General features: G+C 41.0%; 1 protein-coding gene, 1 long non-coding RNA gene and 2 other non-coding genes across 4 annotated transcripts; 3 read left to right on the top strand and 1 right to left on the bottom strand.

The window, feature by feature from the left end:
* The first annotated feature begins 1,851 nt into the window (after positions 1-1,851).
* On the top strand, positions 1,852-5,574 carry LOC108952617 (uncharacterized). The gene is made up of 3 exons (XR_001977665.2): positions 1,852-1,942; positions 2,031-2,453; positions 5,098-5,574. It is a non-coding gene; the product is annotated as an uncharacterized LOC108952617 (long non-coding RNA).
* Positions 5,575-5,767: 193 nt separating this feature from the next.
* TRNAM-CAU (transfer RNA methionine (anticodon CAU)) lies at positions 5,768-5,852 on the top strand. Its single transcript is given in 2 exon segments — positions 5,768-5,805; positions 5,817-5,852. It is a non-coding gene; the product is annotated as a tRNA-Met (tRNA).
* A 70-nt stretch (positions 5,853-5,922) lies between these two features.
* On the top strand, positions 5,923-6,007 carry TRNAM-CAU (transfer RNA methionine (anticodon CAU)). The gene is given in 2 exon segments: positions 5,923-5,960; positions 5,972-6,007. It is a non-coding gene; the product is annotated as a tRNA-Met (tRNA).
* Positions 6,008-8,057: 2,050 nt separating this feature from the next.
* On the bottom strand, positions 8,058-9,128 carry LOC103982058 (abscisic acid receptor PYL10-like). The gene has a single exon (XM_009398859.3). The coding sequence runs from the start codon at positions 9,110-9,112 to the stop codon at positions 8,483-8,485; it is 630 nt and encodes a 209-aa protein (XP_009397134.2). The 5' UTR covers positions 9,113-9,128; the 3' UTR covers positions 8,058-8,482.
* Positions 9,129-22,787: the final 13,659 nt, after the last annotated feature.

The raw sequence follows: 22,787 nt of genomic DNA, 5'->3' as shown, positions 1-22,787 counted from the left end.
AGTCTCAAATATAATGTTATAATTATAATAATTACAGTTATGAATGTTATAGGAATTATCCTATGCAAGAACATGCAAATTATACTAAAATGTGAGGCCAAATCAGTGTGTTGTGATAGGCCAAATCACAACACAAATAAGTCTCAAATATAATGTTATAGGAATTATACATTTCACTAATATGCGAGGCCAAATCAGCACATAATGTATTTCATGACATGTGAGGTCAAATTGACTCATAAGCATAATAAGAGGGTGAATAATCAAGGCAACCAAACACATACAGATTTCAAGAGGACCTAAGTGTCATCAACTCATTGAAGGATATTTCTTGACTCGATCTCATACACACGACATGCTAACAAGTAGGGAGGAGTGATAGAGGCATAATGAACACTTCAATATTAGGTGATCGGTACCTCTGTAATATTAGGTGGTTGACACCTCTACATCAAGTGATCGACACCTCAATATCAAGTGGCTGACACCTCACCACTGTGTGATCAATAACATATGGAATGGATTAGATTTTATGACACCTTGGATAGTTAAGTTTGAGGGAAGTGCATCACAACCTTTATGACCAGCGCGTATATTATGGATGTAATAGCACCTAAAGCCTATTATAAAAGGGCGTAGGTATGTTCATAATATTCCCAACACAACTTTTTATCCTAAAAAGCTAATTGAATCGTCTAAATTATTTACTAACTTAAGTATTGAAGGAGCATTGTTGGAAAGTCCTAACACAGTTTTACAAGATTAACACAACTTAAATACTTGGGATTCTTTGTGAAGAAGGGCCTTAGTTGTCTTGAATCAAACTAGAGCTAGTACTTGGATACTAGAGCTAGTAATCATGTGATTAGGAATAGAATGTAAAGTTTAATCTGATTATATATTGATATTATATAATCAGAAACTTCTTTTAATGAATCATTTATTTCAAAATAAAATTTGACAACAAAAGATAATGTTGTAATATTGACATGATTCAAGATTCAAGAGTTCCAATAAGAAGAACTTTGAGACGTTTGACTTAGGTTTTATGAAATATTATCTTGGCACTACAATTGATCAACAAATTATAAAAAAAAATTATTTCTCAAAAAAATATACTATAGAGATTCTCAAAAAGTTCAAAGTTAGCGAGAAGCGATGGCAGTGGTTAGAAGGTTGACAATATATTTTACAAATAGATTTTTAGAGTATTATGTACTTGATTGTAACCATATATTGAGCCAACTTGATCAGCATATACGTGGAGAATCAAATAGAATTTTATCTCCAAGCAAGAATCCTAATAGTGAAAAAGTATATATGGTTATAATTTCTTTTTAGGATTATGAGCAATCATATTCATCCTAAGATATTTAGTTTAGAAATATACTAGAAGAATTTAGATCAATTTTTTTTATGACAAGTTTCTAACTTTAAAATCATCTTAAAATGTAGTCATCAAGAGAGGAATGAAATTATCATACTATAAATTTTGAAAAAAAAAATGTTATAGATATCTTTACAAGGTATGAAATTTAAGAGGAACGTTAGAGATAAAAGTTAAATTTGATTAGAATTAAATTAAAATTTAGAAATTTAATTGATTTAGAAGTTTATGTTTAATTAGGAGTATGAGACCGGTGATGGTTTCGTCTCTGTTGGACTGACAGTCCATAGTGGGATTTAACAATTTACGACCTACAGTTTATTTTTTTTTCAAGTAAAACCCTAGATCTAATTACGGGAGAGTGCGGACTGGAGTAAGGAGGAGAAAAATTACAGTAACAAGGTATTAACTACTTGCGATAGAAAAAACTAGAGAAGAAAAAGGAAAGAAGACAAAGACAGAGACTATTTTCTCATCATGGATCATGATCTTACGCTCACATAGAAAGAGAGAGAGAGAGAGAGTTGGCGCACCTCCTCTTTGTGTTCAATAAAGGTTCCTATTTTCTTCTCTATCTTCTTATCTTATCGACCGGATTGCAATCTATCATCTTTTTCGTCCTCCATTACATTTTGTGATGAAGGGTCTCGATGGTACTTTTCCGACTGCGCTTCTTCCACTGTCCCGCTGCGGTTCGAAACTGGACTTTTGTTGGATCATCGAACAGTGTGTTTCTCATCCTTGCCGACTTGGGATCCGTAAGTTGGATTTCGTTTCGCGAGAATGTGACAAATTTTGGGGAGTGGGAGATTGTTAAACAGATCGAGTAAAGGTCTCCTTCTCGTTTTGCTTGCTTACATCTTTGCATCTTCAACGGAAGGCGTGAGCTTTGCCTAGGTTGGGTAGTGTTATTTAACGCTTCTTGTGTTCTCCTGATGATGATTTCTGAAAGGCTTTTCGCATGAGGGATGAGACAAAAGTGCTGCGTCACGATGGGGGGGGATGGTTCTATAGATGCGTGCAACTTCTAACAAATCCCTTGTTTCGGTGAAGCACCAAGCGACAGGTAGGAACGCTTTTCTTTTTACTTTTTCTTGTCTGAAAACAAGATTTTGCGGGCAAGATAAAAGTAGTTTTGGTAAAGGGAAAAGAATGTAGGAGGATTTCGACTTCAAGAAATTGTGCATCTGAGGTGTTTGTTGAATTGTTCCAACTTGGTCTGGACCCGAACCCCTTTATTTTATTTTCGGATGTATTTGGTTCTCGTATCACTATTTGAGATATTTTTAGCATTTTGTTTCATAAATTACTTTTACAAGCCCTAGTTCACAGTTGGGTGTTTCTCTAGAAAAGACTCATATTTTGGATATTTTCTAAAAGGTATCCCTCGTTTGGTTTTTTTCCTAGACAATACTCCTAATTTATAAAACCCAAAATACCCCTCAAAGGTTTTCCTGTCAATTTTTTCGTTCATTTGTTTAATCCTTTTTCAATTGTTATAGTATTTTTATTTGGCCCGTTTATAGTGTTTTTCAATAACGTTTATAGTATTTTATTAATGTACTGAAAACACTATAAATGTTATTGAAAAATACTATACGAGACATCATATCGTGCCTCTTTGGTTTTCATTGCTCATAGATCATTATAATAACATATTTTAGCACAAGTTAGTTTGATTAAGGTTAGGAGTTTATTTAGATCATTTATAGTGTTTTTAAGTAAGATTTACAGCATTTTTGTTATGGTGGTCAAAAACATTCTAACAAACCAAAACATTGTAATTTATGGAAAATTTTTTGAGAGAAGTGTTGGACGTTTTTTTTTTCAATTTAGGGATACTATTTGAGAAAAAAACAAAATGAGGCTACCAATTGAAAATACCCAAAATATGTGTATTTTCTAGGAAAATCGCCCTTCACAATTTGTGTAATCCATCTTCCATATGCCCATTCAGTAGAAGTACCCTTTTTCTATTCTTCTTTATTATTTTACTATTTCACAACTGCATTAACAGGTATAGTGAATTCACATCATTGGAGAGGCAGAGCTACATAAATTTCCATGTGTTGTTTATTCTTGCAGCGGCCTCTTGTTATTCTGTTTTCTTTTCCTTTTTTATGGGTGGTTTTTGGTTGGTACACTGCCAATGTCATGATCTGCTGGTTAAGTAGGAAAAAACCATGATGTCACTGACTAGGAGATATGGTAGTTGCTGATTCTCACAGTATCTTTATATAGCAGAATATAATTGCTCATTGAAAATGGATGGACAAAGTTATGTTCTTTTTTCTTTCAATTGCTAGAATTATTTACACACAGGCCACTATATGGTACAGGTTGTCAAGTTAAACATTGATTTGTCTTCAGGAAACTGAAAATGGATAAAATTTTGAACTTTTCCATCATTTTAAAGGACTTTGGCTTTAGTAAGTTGTGTAACTAAAGTTTTCACTAGCATGTTGTTTCTTAACCTGAGTTAGTATACATTGTTATCAAAGTTTGAGAATAAAATTTCAAAGAGGTGGGTCTTAAAAAGAACCCAAGTCAATCTCTAGTGCTGCTAAGTTTTGGTCTGGTCTTTTTGCATGCAACAGATGGCATTTGTTTACTTATGCTTAACATTTCAGCTTAAGATAGGTAATATCACTTGGTATGTTTCAGTTAAATAAGAGGAAACCACTGCTGTTGTCTGTGCTGATTATTTATCGAGTCACTGTCTTTGCCTTCTGACTCTTTTTATTCGGATTTTTTTCCTTTCGCCCTTTTCTTTTTGTACTTGTTCAATTTTGTTGATAAGTATTAGTGAAATCTTAAACTATTTCCTTTTTTCCTTTTGCTTTTTTCCAATCTTGAAATAGCTTACATGCTTCCGACCTGTTCATTTAGTCACACCTTGTTCTGAACTTGTAAATCGATAAGTTATTTTAAAACTTGTGTTTTATAAGTTCATATATATATAAAAGTAATATTTTATTTATTTAATTTAGTATCATCATATGTCAGTTTTATGTAAGTTGTATAGAGATTAATTTAGTAAAACTGCAAATTGGTTTTGTTTAAGACCCTTCTCAGTTAGATATACCCATTAAAGTTAACTTGGAATTTATCGAAGTGAGGAAAAAGATGATGAGATGAATAAAATTAATAATATGCATGCATTGAACATCCATATCCAATCTTCTGGGTACTATTGACACTCACCTGTGGTATAGCATAAATTGGTCCTGTCCTCCAATTGTAGGCTTTAACACCTAAACCATAATTTACAATATTTGCTCGATGTTAAAAATTTCAATGATCTTGCAAAAATTACATTTGACATGTGCAGTAAAAAGGAAAATTTGACATGTGCAGTAAAAAGGAAACTAATGTACCATTAAAGACACTATATCTCAAGACACGTATAGTAAACAGAAAATTGATTGTACCATTAAAGTTCTAGTTGCAAATGACTTAATTATAGGTGATATATGCTTTGTATCTGTAAAGTCCATTAGGGAAACTAATGTTTCTGGTACAGTCAGGCTTAAATGTTCACCATTGAGGCATTGATTGAAAAGAATTAGGAGGTTATATATGTAATTAATTACTTGAAAGAGTACATCCACAAAGGGAAAAATTCTTGATTCTTTGAGTTAAAGCAATACGTGACATATTCTTTGAGTTAAATCTGTATGTGATATGTGTTTGATTTAATGTCTTTTTAGGACACTTTAATACAGTCTGCAAGCCCAAAGTGCCTTGGTGGACTCAGCTGCTTCATTTGCTGCGGCAAAGTACAGAGGACCCTGTCGATGTTGCAAAGCATGTCATGCGAGAAGCTAGTCTAAGAGGGCTATATAAAGGCTTGGTTCGGATCTTGGAACGCGAAGTTCCTGGTAATATTGCTGCCTTGTTCGGAGTATATGAAGCCCTCAAGCGGTATTTTGCAGGCAGTTGAGACACTTCAGGATTCCTCTGATCATTGCTGGAGGCCTAGCTGGAGCATCCTTCTATCTATCTACCCAACGTTGTAAAGAGCATGATTCAGATTGATGGTTATAAGAATCCAAAGTACTTCAGATTCTGACTTCAGAGGGAATCAAGGACTTTTACAGAGGTTTTGGACCAGCAATGGCTCGCAGTGTCCCAGTTAATGCAGACTCTTTCTTGGCATAAGATCTAGCCTTGGCTGACGTTGTCAATTCTCAGAAAAAAATTAGTAGAATAATTTTCCATTCTTTAAACTAATGCTTTATTTTTACTAGTTTCGATTCTTGTGCTATTATTGGCAGCTGAATTATCTTCTGAAATGTGGTTTCTGCCAACTATATTTGCGTATTCGGTCATGTTAAATTATATGCTAGAAATAAATATTTTGTTCCTTTTTTGCATTGAGGGGTGGTGGCGCAGTTGGCTAGCGCGTAGGTCTCATAGCTTCTGAGAAATCCTGAGGTCGAGAGTTCGAGCCTCTCTCACCCCATTTTTCTCATTTGGTATTTTCCTTTATTTATTTCTTTTATTTATCTGTTTATGTGCTCATTTAACATCGTGGGGTGGTGGCGCAGTTGGTTAGCGCGTAGGTCTCATAGCTTCTGAGAAATCCTGAGGTCGAGAGTTCGAGCCTCTCTCACCCCAGTATTTTTCATTTGGTATTTTTTCCTTTACTCTTTTCTTTCACTCTTCTGTTAATGTTTTCTTTTATAATGTAAGATAATACCTTCCTACTTTTTTTTTGTTTCTTTTTTCTTCAGCAAAATTTATCTATATATTATTCTGCTCCCCATTGTTTTTTATTTGGTATTTATTTTCTTCACTCTTCTGTTTATGTTTTTTTTTATAATATAAGATAATACCTTTCTACATTTTTTTGTTTCTATTTTCTTCAGCAAAGTTTGTCTAAACATTAAGCCGCTAGGAAAAACGTTTTTTTCCTTTTTATTTCTTTAGTGAATAATAGACGCCAAAATAGCCATCAAAATTGACTCATTTCCTCAACACCTTACTCTTCTCATGAACTACGAATTAGTCATCCTGTGGTGGATGCAACACCTATTTCTTTCTTTTGCCCATCCCCTCAAGCATCCACATCTTTTGGCATGCCGACGACACCATTCAAGAATGGGTGTATTGTGTACCATGTTCTTCCAGTAGCACATGACAAGTCTTTTGTGCTTGCTTCGTTTTGTCCTTCTGGGTAGATGCACTCGAGATGAGCACTTGTGTTCTAAATGGGAATTCCTTTTGCTTTCATCACTCCCCTCTTTTCTTTATGGCCAAGTTGCCAACTTGATTCAAGTCCTTCTCACAAGACAATGCCATCAAGGAATGCAGCTGCCTTTGCCTTTAAAAATGTGATCACCCAGGGCCACTATCTTCCCTGAAGAGATGACATATATTAGTGGGGATAATTCAAGGACTCGGAACTCCAAATCATCGTCCAGTATCAGTGGATAATCTAGGACAGCTGAAAGATACTGAAACCAGGATTAGGTCATCATGAAAGAATACAAAATTAATGCCATCACTGTGACATCCATGTAGTTATTTTTATGCTCTCCCTCTTCAAATTCATTGGTTTCCTCTTCTACAACATTCTGTGAAGATGAGTTATTCCTCCTGATACAGTGGGTGATATGATATTCTAAGCTTTTCTGCTGCTACTTTTGTTTGCTGCAAAGATTATCTTCATTTGTCTATAGTGCAAGCCACTGACATAAAAACTACGGTCTTTGAGAAGGCACCGTCATATCCCATGCAATTCTCCATCTCGATCATTATAATATGGAAGATATGCCCCTCTCTTAATCAGCATGTAGAGAAAAAGAAAGGCTCCATACATAGGCCTGATGATTCAGAATTCTACATTTCCAGCACTTTCTTGCCATTCGATAGGTTTTATGCATGGTTATCCTTGGTTCAGATAACTAGATAGCTTCATCCTTCTAGATTGGATCGGTATTCCTTGGGCTTTAGAATCCTAATCATGACACTGCATGGCCTAGGAAGTCTTCTACCTATACATATTTAAATCTTTATGAGTTTTGGTCCTTTTCAGCCTTGATTTCTTAGAAGAGTCTCAGGCAAAGCCACAACGTTACGCATTAGCTATTCCAAGGGATTACCTACCACTTAAACAGGTTTGTGTATCATGCTTTGCTCATAAAACCCTACAAGCTTGCTGTTTGGATAGTAGGATAGATATGTGCACAAGTTATTACTTTAGGTTTTTGTCTCTTAGATTGGGATTTTTATATTATCAAGCCACATTTCAAATTCTTTTTCCCTCTCTTGATTCTTTCAGATCCATATATCAAAATACCACTGCAATGAAATATTCTCTCTCATGCTCTTGCTTTTATTCTTAGTTTAGTAACCCACTTACAAGTTAAATTGATCTCTTTCTATTTTGTTGATGGCAAATGAATTGATCAACACAGGAACTACAGAGAACTCCTTATAATCTAAACAATCTTGAATAGAAAAAAAAAATAAAATAAAGCATCTATCTAATTAAAATCTACGTGAGATCACAAATCTATGTCTCTTTCTACAACAAAGAAATTATTGCTTCTTTATATCAGTAGTGGTGTGTGTTGTGGGAACAAAGTATATCTGCAAGCAAGTATTGTCGTACTGTATCATCCTCTCTATCATGCTATACTCTTACTACTTCTTGGAGTACATATCAACAGCCAAAGAGATGCCATCATATAATAATAAGATGATAGGCCACATGAGATGCATCAGCACCATATCTTTAGTCTTTTCTCAGGCGCGCGCACACACACACAGCTGTGGTGGTTTATTGTAGAACAAGCGTTTCCTTGGAAGCTTTTCTGAGATCCAATCTATGTCACCACCACAAACAAGCAAAGGGAAAGAGACCGAAAGAAGAAGAGAATGACTGGAACATCGCCTGTGGCCGCAAAAGATGGGTGACTGAGACCGACCGCGGAGGGTCTACTGCGATATTGGAAGAATAGAAGCGTGTTTTTGGTAATGTAACCATTTGAAACACGTCATTATTACGTCACATCGCCATCCCCGAAGGCAAACTCTCCACCTCTCTCCTCGGGTCGTGAGCGGCGGGGTCAGTTCTCTGAGCTCCCCCTACACCGCTGCCGCCGCCGGCAAGGGCTGCGCCTCTGCCACGGACGCGAGCTTCTGGAGGTTGAGGCGGACGACGGTGTCGGCGAAGAGCCTGGTGTCGTCCTCCGTGTTGCCCTCCGGCACGTCCACCACATAAGATTCCAGCACCACCGCCCACGTCCCGCCGCTCCCTCGGAGCTCGTCGACGGTGGTGACGGACCGGTAGTTCCGGAGCCGGTGCTCGCCACCGACGATGGTGAAGCCGGTCATCCGCAGGGCCTCGTCGAGGACGTCCAGCCGTTCGGTGCTGGTGCTCGCCGGGAGGCCGGAGATGATACTCACCTCGCGGAGGCACCCCGGCCGGATCTCCCCGCCGCCATTCACGGCGCAGCTCCTGATGAAGTGCTTGTAGACCTGGGGGCGGTCGAACCGCCGGACCACCGACCAGACGGTGGCGGCAGGGGCTCGGATCCGCTGTGCGAGGAGGGAGGAGCACTGTCCCGGCCCAACCTGGTACCGGTGGTGCGACTCCACCCTGTGTCGCAGATCCGCGTACTCCTCCGCCTTCAGACCCGCGGGAAACCCCTGCTCCTCCTCTATCGCCATCGGAGATCGGGATGAGGATGGGCTCTTCTTGCTGTCCTCCTCCATGGGTGGTTGCTCGACCCTTCCTCTCCAGGTCAAGTGGTGGCAGATATAACTCATATATATAAATCCATGTATTATTATTATTATTATTATGTATACATATATATAATATATAATAATACATGGAATTGTCACAAATGAGTATAAATATATAATGATAAAGTACATGGGAAATAATGAGGAGAGTAGTGGGTGGCTTTTATTATATTATTTATTACTTTATTCTCATTAAATGTTGTGATCAGGAGAAGGTGCGTGTTATGGGGTCGGATCACTTATGATTCAAACCCAAACCCTGATACGTTACACTGGTGCAGATCAATTGGTGGATTCAAAAAAATTGTATGTATCAACCTTATGCCACTACTTGCATACTAATGCATATTGTTCATCCAAATTCGATGTAGATGTCTTTCATGAATTCTTTGACAAATCATTTCTCAAGAGTAGCTATGATTTCGGAAATTAGTGAATGATGCCATTAATTCCGATACGAAGATCGCAATTGGAATTGCCATTTGGTATCGTGTATTGTTACGTGAATTGACTACGGATTTAAAGCAAAGGAGTTTGAGAGCTGATCTTAACTGAATCAACTAGTCTTTATTAGAACCGATGAATGAGATCTCAAGATGGACGATGCCATGATTCGATTGTGAATAATTCTATTTTGCCCCGTTTCTTCTATCAATCCATAGTACGTTTACTAAGTAGGAGATCAAGGGATATAAGTCAACTCCGAAAACTATTTGTAGTTAGGTCAACGCAACATCCTTACAAGTCCTACGTAGTTAGACTATGATTTTCTATATTTATCTTTTTAAATATTATATATATATATATTCAATCATTTTGAGGAACTTTATATTTTTTATAAGTCGAAGTAGCTAATGAAAACTACAGTTTAATTTGAAAGATGGTACCTCTAAATATTTGAAGGGACATATTTAATTATTTACTATAATAAAATAATGAGATAAATAGGATTTGGGTATCTGAAAAGCCTCTAAGAATTAATACGCGCAATTGCGCGACTAACTTCTTTCTTCTGTCCCTTCGATTGCAATGGCGATAGTGGTGATCGAGATCTCCTCTACCGATGAAGACGAAGAAGAGTGCAAGAAGGCAGAGATGCAGGCAAAGAAGATGGCCACGACGGTGGGCAGGAGGAAAAGGAGGGAATATGTGAAGGTGGGGAAAGTGGAGGCACCGGTGGATGACGAGGACGAGGATGACGACGACTGCTTCATCCTTCCCTACAACCCTTTCTTGGACGACCAACTGGACCTCAAACGTAGGCTCTACCTCGATGATCCCCCACTGTCCGACGACGTCACCGTGGTCGCAGAACGAGGCCAAGTGCTATTCTATTGCCTCTCTCTCTGCTCCTTCTTTTCCCTTTGTTTTTGGTCCAAGGAACCGAATCAACATAGAAGCCCTAGAAAAATCTCGAAATATTGGTGTTTGTTGCAGCAAATTTGATTTTCGCGAAGGAAAGCGCTGGAGAAGACTTTTATAGGGGCAGATACCTTGCCGAGCTCTCACTCGGATGGTCAATTTGGTCCGCCAAATCTGGATATTGGGGTAAACTTTGTGACGAATTAATAATTAATTCCGTCGGTAGGATGAAGTCGAGCAAGTTGCGAATCATGGACCCATCAAGAGGATAATTTTATGCCCTTGAAAGAAAGTTTTCATGCTCTCTGTTGCATTATGTACAATCAGTATTAACGATATCGAGTGTCATCTGTTTTCCTTCTTTACATCAAACTGCAGAAATGCATCTAATTGTCTTATTCTATTGCATGTGCATGAAAATCTTTTTGCTGGCATAAGAAGACTTGCTTTTTCAATGAGATAAGAATAAATAAAATTTCAAATTATAAATTTGAAGTTGACAATGCAGGTTGCTTGTAGAGATTATCCCCACTCAAGATACTTGTGTGCAAAATACCCCTTTAGCAAGACACCTCATCCCATCCACTGCCAGAAGGTCATTTTCTCTTTTCCTCAATCCTTATAATATTAGTTGGTTTGTATTACTTACTATGTGAAAGTATTATTTGCATTCTTTATCCTCAGAAGAAAGAACTGTTGTTGTTATAATTGCATCTTGCTCACAAATTAGTTCATTCCTTCAAGCCTCACGGAGTTGTTTAAAAAATAATTTCACAAATTGCAACAATAAGATTTACGAATTTATTCTATGAATCCACAGAATAAATTGTACAATCTTTTTCTAGTTGTTTTTGCCTTAAAATATATGGAATAAATCTTGAAATGCCAGATATGTTAAAGTTATTAATCAAGTTAGGTTTATGTCCAGTCCAAATTTAGTTAGGCCAAGTTTGAATTTAACAAATAATTAGCTTGGTTTCACAGAGACTGTTCATGTCAGTAAATTCAAGAAGCCCCATTGATGATATGGTTACCCAGAGGCTAAGTTTTTTTTTCTTCCCTTTTTTCTCATTGGTAGCCTAAGAATTTCATTTTTGTTGATCATTCATAAACTTAATTTTATAAAAAGGTGAGAAGCAAAAAGGGGCAATACACACCACAGGATTCTTCTTGTATTGCTTATCCATAATAATCCACATACTTATAATTGATCTTCATATATGTTAGAATAATAATAAAAATTTCTTTAGCAGCTAAATTTTGAATGCCTTGCTACTGTAAGCAGCAAGCAATCTAATTTTATCCTTGTGGAATTTGATAATCACCTTCCAAAGTGAATAACAATGATTTGATATAAGTTTATGCTACGTACAGAGTTTCGTGGATCTGGTATACTAAATACATACAGTAATAAGTTGCATTTTCTAGAAGGAGCATGTAGCTAGGTGGCACTGCTATGCTACAACATGGGTAGCCAAGGTCTCGAGATGTGAGAAACCTGTCTGCATGTGGAGCAAGGGTTGCCTATATTTGATCATTTCTGGACATTGGATTAGTAGAAGCCTTGTCCCACTAGACTACTAGGTTACCCCTTGCATGTGTATAGTTGATAAGCTTGTTGACAACCATTCTCATTAGACGAGGTTTGTATCTTCTCATAGCACACTCCTGAAACAGAGTAATTTTTGCTAATTTATATTTCTCGTCTATATCTTCTCATAGCACACTCCCGAAACTGAGTAATTTTGCTCACTTAGATTTTACATGGTCTTGTTATAACAATTTCAATATAAAACTAAATAGAAATTGATCGAACTATTAATTTCTTACTGGAATATGCCAAAATTTACAACAATTCTGTAATCTTGACTGACTCTTTAAAATTATTCTGCTGCAGTATTTGGTGGGAATAACACTTTAAAATTGCAAGAAGTTTGTCAGTCCCATCTAGTTGATCTGTGCTGTTTAATGTATGCTGTAGAATAGGTCCACCTATTTATTAATTGACCTTCTAGATTAAGTGGCAAGCAGCAGTCTTGCCTGAAATTCAATTGTGAGGAGAATCAGAAGTGGAGGAAAGAGCAAGAGAGCAGAGAGTAAAGCTAGCTATTAGTAAACCTAAAAGAATCGGTTCTATGGAGCCTTCTCAATTTAAGTTTGGTTCATATATGAATTATTTCATTGAAAAGAAAATCATTGATGATGACACATAAATCAGTGTAAAGATTTTTTTCCTAATGTGGGTCAAAGATGGAAAAAGTTTGCTCCAAATGATTCTAGTTTATATTTTCTAAATTCATAACTCTGTGGCAATCATGAATCATTTTCTTTGTAAGGTTTTCTTCATGCAAACTTGAAGATGGGATTTCACCAAGTTCCATCTTCTATGCTGGCTCTCTTCATGCGGCTTGGGTACTTCACCAAGTTACACCCAAGTTGCTCCAGTCCTTTTTTTTTTTGCATTGAGTTGATGGTGGCCCTTGCGCCCACCATTCCACGGGTCAGCCCTCCCTTGAGTTTGATCTCCATATCGACTCCAAGTGTACCTTCATTTGTGTTGCTTTGGGTCGCTCCCCCACTTGATCTCGCAATGCATCCACCAATGCATTCTCTCAAGCGGGATCATGCGATGACTCCTCGTCGCTTACTCGGTCCATTGAGCTTCGTGGAGTTGCTATTTGTTGAGGTACTCCTCCTCAACATGTGCGGTCCGTCCCATATGATTCTCCCTTTGGAGAGCTGGGACTTATCCCTCTTGGATAACTGTCTCATTGGAGCAATATCTCTCTTCGTTTCGGAGACCACCATCCCCTTGGACTACTCCGATTTGCTGAACAAACTGTGCATTGTTCTGCCTCTTGCAAATGCACTTGCTAGATTGCGACTCCACGTCAATACAGCCCCCGCTACACCACTCAGGCCTAGCAACATGCTGAACACCTGCACACTTCAGCCTCCTACGGATGTATCCTTCATATGCCAAAGAGAATGTTTCGATGCTCCATGGCATCGAGTTTCGATCGCCTTGGGATAGCCGTGAACATTCCATCGTCCGCATACAAGCCCATGCATGAGTACCGAATTCTTCGAGTTAGCAATTCCCCTCACCTCTGTGAGCTTTGCACGACTCTTTCAATCACTGAGCAACTACTTCCACATTGCATGGTCTCATCCTTTACCAAGCGCTTCGCTTGCCTTGAGCACCATCAAGTATGGTTGTCAACATTGAGCCGTAGCTTAAACTCAGCCATCCCAACCTTTGTGCGCTCCGTATTCTTCCAAGCTTGCTTGTTCTCGTGATGTCTCTCACCCGAAGGATTTGTCATTCCTCTGAATGCCAATCTAAGATGCCCACTCCTCTGAGCGACTCATTTTCCCTATATCTTCATGCTCGTTTTTCCCACAAACGATCGCGCATGTGCTGACTGCCCTCAACGCAGTCCCGCTAGGTCCCCCACGTTTGCATGCCAAGTGTTTCTATGAGTGCTTGTCCCGCTCTGATACCATCTGTCACGGATTTAGCTGGTTTTGCATAAGTCGTGCCACACCCTTGCGTGTTCGTCCGCAAAGGTCAGCCTCCCCGAAGCCTCCCATGGTCCCTTAGGACCTACGAACAAGAAAACGGGTTAGAGAGAACGCCTCACTCGGGATCCACAAGCAAACATTCTAGGAAACACTTCATAGACAATGCAAATTACAAACAGACTTTACAAGCTCTGAACAGTTGCACAACAAAGGGTCAAAATGGTCCACTATAGACCGAAAATCTCTCACAAGTGTCCACATGACACAACCTTTATTTACAAGCCTAAAGCAGTCACCAAACCCGACTAAAATAAGACTATTAAGCCTTCGGTCGTCCCTCTACATGTTGTGCAAAGCATGGACATACCAAAAGACACGGACATACATAAGTATTATATCAAACATCATGTTTAAAAATTTATCCGTGACATACATAAGCTATGACTATGGATAACAACTCTATCGAATTTTCATTAGTTTCTTATACGGATCTAAGTCTATCATTAATGGCTAGATCGAAGGTTAAACTTGAGTCCAACGCTTGGTCTAAAGCTTTGAGAAGAGCTCTTCAATATAAAGATTCAAATGAAACAAGATATCATTAGCATGATCTTGAACACCGGGTGTCAAAAGAATCTCATCTCAATGAACTTGGTCAAAAGGCTCAGCTTAGATATGACACGACATCCATGCTCATATTCTCTTAGATTGCTTCGTGATAATATAGAGATAAAGATCGACTAGTAATACAAGATACATTTTGTCATCACAAAGGAATTCATCACAAGATAATATGCAAGATGATTCCACTTGATATATTATTATGGACTTAGTTGGAATTACTTAAGTCGTGAGGCACCCTTGCGGCAATTGTCATGAACTTAGTTAGAGTTGCCTAAGTCATGAAGCATCTTTGCACCAACTTCTCAGACTTAACTGGAATTGCCAAGTCACGAGGCGTCCTTACGATATATGCATCCGCAAAGGGTCAGCGTAGTCGCAACCTCATGCAAGTCCCGAAGGACTTGTAAAACAGCAAGTTGATTAGTTTGAAAACGAGTGACGAACAAGTCTCGACGTCTCGCGAAGAGGGAAGTTTTACAAGCAATTCAGTGAGTACTTTGAGTGTAAGAGAAAAAAGAGAGGAAAGAGAAAACAAGAACTTTAGAAGATTGAACGAACAATTGTAAGCCCACAAACAATTGCTCATCGGATATTGGCTCGAGAAAAGATCTATGTTGGATCCAAATTGATTTCCATCGTAAACAACCAAAATTTGACTTAACAACTATTGATATTTATTGAGAATTGGAGATTTAGCAAACCATCATACATGCTGACTAATGTTTCTTAGACTCGGGAGGGAAAAGATATGTCTAATGGGAGTATGATATGTGAACTAATTTCATTGTTATTAGGGAGTTATCCATTTTGAGAGTTCAATCAGTTATATATTGGGACTTAATACATGTTATGATATCTATGATTGTTGCTTATTGTTATCATTGCTATATTATTCCCCTAACAGTGCTGTAAGGAGAATATTTTTGCTATATTATTCTCCTAACAGTGCTGTAAGAAGAATATTGTTGCTATATTATTATTGCAGTATAAAATGGCAATTAAAGTCGACAAACGGATTAAGAAGATATTAAATTCACTCTCGAAGAGAACCCCTACATGAGTAGAATATATTAAATTGACTCTAAAAGAGAACACCTGCATGAGTAGAAGATATTAAATTGACTCTATAGGACAACCCCGAGCTTGTTTGAATTTAATCTTGATCAATTGATTTATCCTTTCAATTTACTGTTTATTTAATACATCATTATATTTTTATCATTTTATTTTATGCATATTGAGCAATGTTGTTGAGTAACATTTAATAAGGTATATTTTGGGTCCCAATCTCGTCATCACCACATCATCAGCCACGTCACTATCGACGCATACCCTTCCCTCACCAAGTCAGCACAAGTACTCCCACGCGCCAAGCCAGAATCCATACAAAAGCACCCCTTGGTACGTCCCACCTTGAAAAACTCGGGATAGCGCCGCATGGCATCGCTCCGCGCGTCCCAGAACGACGACTGCACAAAAGTACCATCTCGCCCCTCGAGGAGCGATCGACACGTAAACCCATATACGACTGACCCTCGTACGGTAGTATAAAAACCCCTGACCGACATCTAGCCAAGGAGAGATAAAAAACAAAAACCCCCACCGAACACTGACTTGATCGTCGGAGGGGCCAAAGTCGGTAACCAACCGACAAGGACCTTATGTACAGGAAAGCGACCACCATAGAGCCACAATCATTATCCCGACTGAGAGACGCCACCTAACACTTGACTGCCAGCACCCCATCCTGAGGGCATGATCGACTTCGGTAACTAACGAAACCGATCGCAGACTCCCGACATTGACCCGTGGACTAGGTCATGCTGAGTCATTAGCAACGACGCATTAGTTCATCAACAATATTGTCTTTCAATCTTTAGAGCCTTAAGCTCCTATATAATATCAAGATGAAAAGAAGGCTTGCTGCACATTTATAAGTTATAAAAAACTTCTATTAAGTTTCTTTTTGTATGTGTATAACTAAAATAGCTTATTCTATATACGTTGTATCATGATGCTTGTTTGTTATCACATTCTAAATATTTTTTTGAGAAATGTACTTGGGGTGTGACAATCTTTATATATATATATATATATATATATATATATATATATATATATATATATATATATATATATATATGTATAAAAGAAAGGCAATGAGATCAAGTGCACCTTTCTTTTCCTTTTTTTCTTTTACAAAAAGAAGAAGCTCATGTCACATACTTCCGTCAAAGATTTCTTCATCCACATTAAAAGAAACCCAAGATAAATATATGCCAAGAGACACAATCATGTGCTAAGCAAGGTTAAAAAGCCAAAGCAATGCCTCAAACACGAGCACTTCCATCTTGGGTGGTTCCAGCGTCAATCTAATACAGATGCAGTGTAATTTTGTCACGGACTTAGCTGGTTTTGCCTAAGTCGTGCGGCACCCTTGCGTATCCATCCGCAAAGGTCAGCCTCCCATGGTCTCTTAGGACCCACAAAAGAGAAAACGGGTTAGAGAAAATGCCTCACTCGGGATCCACGAGCAAACATTCCAGGAAACACTTCATAGACAATGCAAATTACAAACAGACTTTACAAACTCTGAATAGTTACACAACAAATGTTCAAAATAGTCCACTACAGACCAAGAAACTCTCACACGTGTCCACATGACACAACCTTTATTTACAAGCCTAAAGCGGCCACCAAACCCAACTAAAATGGGACAATTAAGCATTCGGCTATCCCTCTACATGCTAGGCAAAGGATGAACATACCAAAAGACACAGACATACATAATATTACATTAAACATCCTGTTTAGAAGCTTTTTCGTGACATTCTCCCCCACTTATTCCTTCGATGTCCTTGTGGAAGCCTTTGCTGACACTGCAACTCCTCGCCTTTGCTGAATCTTCAATCTTCTACTCCAGCTGCAATGCACCTCCTGGCTCCCAACTGCTCTCCGCTGCTGTTTTTGAGTAATCGAACCTTTGATTCGCCATGCTGCTTCAACTCGCCAATGACTCTGACTCTTGTGGGGTTGGCTGAGTTGTGTTGATCCCTGTTGGTTCCTACGGATCCTCCAGATGAAGGAAAAGACCATCCTTACTATGCGCCAGTCTCTCAAATGCCGCATGCTGCTTGAACTGGGTGGATGCTTGTTGGAGCTTTAACGAGCATCGTCTCGCAAACTTCTGAAGTATTAGGTCCTTCCTCCACAAAATTTGCCCATTGACTCTTCTTTCACTTAGTTGTCACTTCAAAGTATGTTCGCATCACTTCCGCTTTCGATTGGCATTTCATTGGGAAATGAAGCGAATAATCTACTCTCAGTAGCACTGATCACCGTTGGTGAGGATTTGACAACTATTGTCTTTCATATCTTCGAAGGGTCTTTGAACCTATGCAGAGCTCCTCTGTTGGGTAGATAAGAGAATTGGGGTACTCGGTTTCGCCCATTCTCTTAAGAGTTGAGAAGACAAAGGTTACTCAACTTCGCCCGCCTCCTCGAGGTTGTACTTCATGCATCGAGCTGGTTACTGGCCTTCGCCTGCTCTTTACTCACACTTCTGAAGCACTTGAAGTGTTTGCACTCCTTGCGTTGAGTTAGCTACTTTGATTCACCTTCTCAATGCAATCGAACTTCTGGAATGCAAGAAGTTTTCACCCCAACTTGGAGTAATTCTCTAATAGATTTGGTCGCCTCTGGGATTGTACAGTCTTCTCCATCAACCCTGTCGCCTACTCCAATGAGTAGCAAAGGTACAGCACCGCGTTGTCACGAACGATCGTCGCGCACCCACAATAACTCCATTCAACGAACCGTTCATCGCTCACACCTGCATGTACAGCTACTTGACCGCATGTTTTCTCTTGGTTCTGGGTCATTTTGCTTGTAAATATGTAAGTTCGAACAAGCTGCAGCGTTACAAAGCGATCGCTCACCGAACCGAGCAAAATAGCCCCAAAACAGCTTCGTTTTCGCGTGCCGCAGGAGGGTTGCGGAGAACTGCCTCCGCTCACCAAAACGTCAGCCATCTCAGACCCCAGGAACCCCCCGGGTGGCATAGGGCTGGATGGGGCTTCAGTTATATACCGGGCGTTGAACTCTCTTTCGCAAGTTCGCACGTGACCTTTACGAGAACTTGTCTTCGCGCCCGGGACCAGGTGAGCGGCTGTTTGTGGGCTTGCAGCTGTTCGTTCATCCTTGAAAGCCTTGTTTTTCTCCCTCTCCCTCTTTTCTCTTATGCACACAGGGTGTTCGTCGAATTGCTTGTAAAGCTTACCCTTTTCGTGAGACTTCGGGACTTGTCCGTTGCTCGTTCTTTCAAACTAACCATCTTTCTCTTTTACAGGTCCTTCGGGACCTGCGAGAGGTTACAAAGTGGGCTGATCCTTGCGGAGCAATATCGCAAGGGCGAAGCGCGACTTAGGCAACGCAAACTAAGTTCGCGTCTTTGGCCGCAAGGGTGCCTCACGCCTTAGGCAATTCCGGCTAAGGTCATGACATTGTGGTATCAGAGCGGGCAAGCACTTCGAGCGAACAGCGAACGAACTTCGCAACTTCGCCATGGCAAAGCATCGTGGTGAATCAAGCAAGACGGGGCAAGCCGGACCCTTGCCCCAAGCAGCCGCAGGTGGGCTGCATGTGCACACTCGCTCTCATGTTGTTGGAGCCGCTCAAGAGGAGCGCGGCAGCGAACAGGATGAGCGAGAAGTTGGCTACTCTCCGCGAGCGGAGGAAGTGCAATCTAGTGCGCTAACTGGGAAAAAGAGTCATAAGGAGAGACTCACGACGGCGGAAACCCGCCTGGATGTTCTGGAAGCGAGCATGGAGGAACTCTACCATGGCCAACAAAGACTTGTTGGGGTAGAGAGCTCGCAAGAGGAAGTAGAGTCCAGGATCGACAAGGTCGAGGCCCTAGTCGACCGACTGTCTGATGACACCAAAGACTCCGTGCAACACTTACAGGATGTTGTGGCGGAACTCACTGCAAAGGTGGTCATGCTCACAAGAACACTAAATGCGGGAGGAGGCAACACCCGCGTTGCACCACCACAAAATTTGAGGGCACTTGAGCCTCATGGATATGGAGGGGCCAGAGATGCCAAGGAGCTCGAGAACTTTCTGTTCGACATGGAGCAATACTTCCGAGCTACAAGGCCCGATTCTGAAGATACCAAAGTTTCTATAGCAACAATGTATCTGAACGGAGATGCGAAACTTTGGTGGCGAACTCGTTGGGAAGAGATCCAATAAGGTCGGTGTCGAGTCGACACATGGGAGGACTTGAAGCGGGAGTTGAGAACTCAGTTCCTACCGGAGAACACAGAGTTCGTCGCAAGAAAGAAGTTGAGACAACTCCGCCAAAGCACCACCATCCGAGACTATGTGAAACGGTTTTCTGTACTAATGCTGGACATACAGGACATGTCCGAGAAGGACAAGTTGTTCAGCTTTCTCGATGGTTTGAAACCATGGGCTCAACAGGAGCTAAATCGAAGGAATGTTACCAATGTGGTCGGGGCAATTGCTGCTGCAGAAAGGCTCACCGACTTTATTTCCTCTAAAGACCCAGCGAGAAGGAAACAATCTTCAGGCAATCGCTCTCCAAAACATTCTCGAGGGAAGGAGCTCGGGGGCGAACAAAAGAAGAAGAGCTCCCACAAAGGGCCGAACCCAAAAGGCAAGGCCTCAAAACCTGGAGGATGCTTCTTGTGCGGAGGACCGCACATGGTAAGAGAGTGCCCACAGAAACAGGCACTCAATGCTTTGACGGCTTCCATCCACCCTCCCCGATCGGACAAGGGCAAAGTTGTTGCTCTTAGTTCGAGCAGTTCAGAATCCAGCAGCGATGACGAGGAGTCGCAAGGACCCCGAATGGGAGCAATACGTTTGTTGAACGCTATGCGGGGTCAAGTGGGGGAGAACATGAAGACGAAGGCACAAAAAGCAGGAAGTAGTGAGCTGATGTATGTGGACATCAAGCTAAATGGCCAAACGACCCGTGCAATGGTGGATACGGGCGCTACCCACAACTTCATAGCCGATCGCGAAGCACAGCGACATGGGTTGACCTTGGAGAAGAGCCCGAGCCGAATGAAGGCGGTGAACTCAGAGGCTAAGCGAATCTCCGGGTTGGCGAAGGGTGTTCCTATCAAAATCGGGACTTGGAGCGGAAACACCAACATGATGGCCGTGCCACTGGACGACTTCCAAGTGATTCTCGGAATGGAGTTTATGCACGCGGCCAAGTTGGTGCCGATGTCGTTCTTGAACTCCCTATGTATGATGGGAGGCGATGACCCCTGTGTGGTTCCCGTCTCTCGGAGAGGAACTAAGGAGCCCCAACACATTTCGGCATTACAATTAAAGAAAGGGGTGCGAAAAGGCGAGTTGACATTTGTGGCTGCTATGAAGCTAGAGCCACTCAACGAGGAGGCCATTCAAGAACCTGCTGTGGTGGCGAACGTCCTAAAAGAGTTCAAAGACGTTATGCCACCCGAGTTGTCGAAGACTCTCCCTCCACGCAGAGGCGTGGATCACAGTATCGAGCTGGAGCCAAGAGTGAAGCCTCCAGCGAGACCACCCTACTGCATGCCCCCGCCAGAGTTGGCAGAACTCAGGAAGCAGTTAGGTGAACTGCTAAGCGGTGGTCTCATCCGCAGCTCTAAAGCACCTTTTGGAGCTCCAGTTCTCTTCTAGAAGAAACAAGATGGGAGTCTCCGATTATGCGTCGACTACCGAGCCCTAAACAAAGTAACAGTGAAGAACAAGTATCCCATCCCGCTCATTGCGGACTTGTTCGACCAATTGGGCAAAGCAAAGTATTTCTCAAAACTCGACCTTCGGTCGGGGTATTGGCAGGTGCGCATTGCTGAAGGCGACGAAGCAAAGACTACCTGTGTGACCAGGTATGGAGCGTTTGAGTTCTTGGTGATGCCTTTTGGCTTAACCAATGCTCCGGCCATGTTCTGCACTCTAATGAACAAGCTATTCAAGGAGTATTTGGATAAGTTCGTGGTTGTCTACTTGGATGATATCGTCGTCTACAGCCAAACGCTCGAGGAGCACGTCAAGCACCTTCGGACGATTTTCAAGGTTCTCAGGGAGAACACTTTATTCGTAAAAAGGGAGAAATGCTATTTTGCTCAAACTGAGATCCTATTCTTGGGGCATCGAATCGGTGATGGCTCCATTCGGATGGATAAGTCGAAGGTGCAAGCAGTTGCGGAATGGCGAACTCCAAAGAAGGTGCTAGAGTTGAGATCCTTCCTTGGTTTCGTCAACTACTATCGACGCTTCATTGCGGGATATTCGAAGCGGGCAACCCCACTGATGGAGTTGCTGAAGAAGGAGCAGCCTTGGAAGTGGTCTAACAAATGTGAGATAGCATTCCAAGATCTGAAGGCTGCTGTTCTAGAAGAACCAGTGCTCAAATTGCCAAACTATGGAGAGCTCTTTGAAGTCCATACAGATGCTTCGGACTTCGCTATTGGGGGAGTACTCATGCAGGAAGGTCATCCGGTGGCCTACGAGAGCCGCAAACTCAACGAGACCGAGAGGCGGTATCCAGTGCATGAGAAGGAGATGACAGCAGTGATCCACTGCCTACGAGTTTGGCAACACTACCTCCTCGGGTCGCGATTTGTGCTGAGGACAGACAACATCGCCCTGAGCTATTTCCAAACTCAGAAGAAGCTCTCCCCAAAGCAGGCACGGTGGCAGGACTTCCTGGCTGAATTTGATATGGCAATGGAGTACAAGCCCGGGAAGGCGAATGTCGTGGCCGATGCGCTGAGTCAGAAAGTGGAATGCGTGAATGCTGTACAATTGGAGGGCAGAGGCCAAGCAAGTCAGTTGCGCTCCAACTTCCTTTCCCGAATCAGGGATAGACTGTATAGTGATCCCCAGGCAGTTATCTTGATGCAGCTCATCAAAGAAGGCAAGGCACGACGATTTTGGGTCCAGGAGGGACTTGTTTACACAAAAGGGAATAGGGTTTATGTTCCCCGAGTAGACAATTTAAGGCGTGAACTCTTAAAAGAGTGTCACGATTCCCTTTGGGCTGGACACCCAAGCATTCACAGAACGTTGGCTCTCGTGGAGAGAGCCTTCTACTGGCCGAAGATGGGGA

Source organism: Musa acuminata, chromosome BXJ2-4 (assembly GCF_036884655.1).
Source record: "Musa acuminata AAA Group cultivar baxijiao chromosome BXJ2-4, Cavendish_Baxijiao_AAA, whole genome shotgun sequence".
Lineage (NCBI taxonomy): Eukaryota > Viridiplantae > Streptophyta > Magnoliopsida > Zingiberales > Musaceae > Musa > Musa acuminata.
Note: the sequence above shows the minus strand (reverse complement) of the source record. Positions and strands in the feature narration are given on the sequence as shown.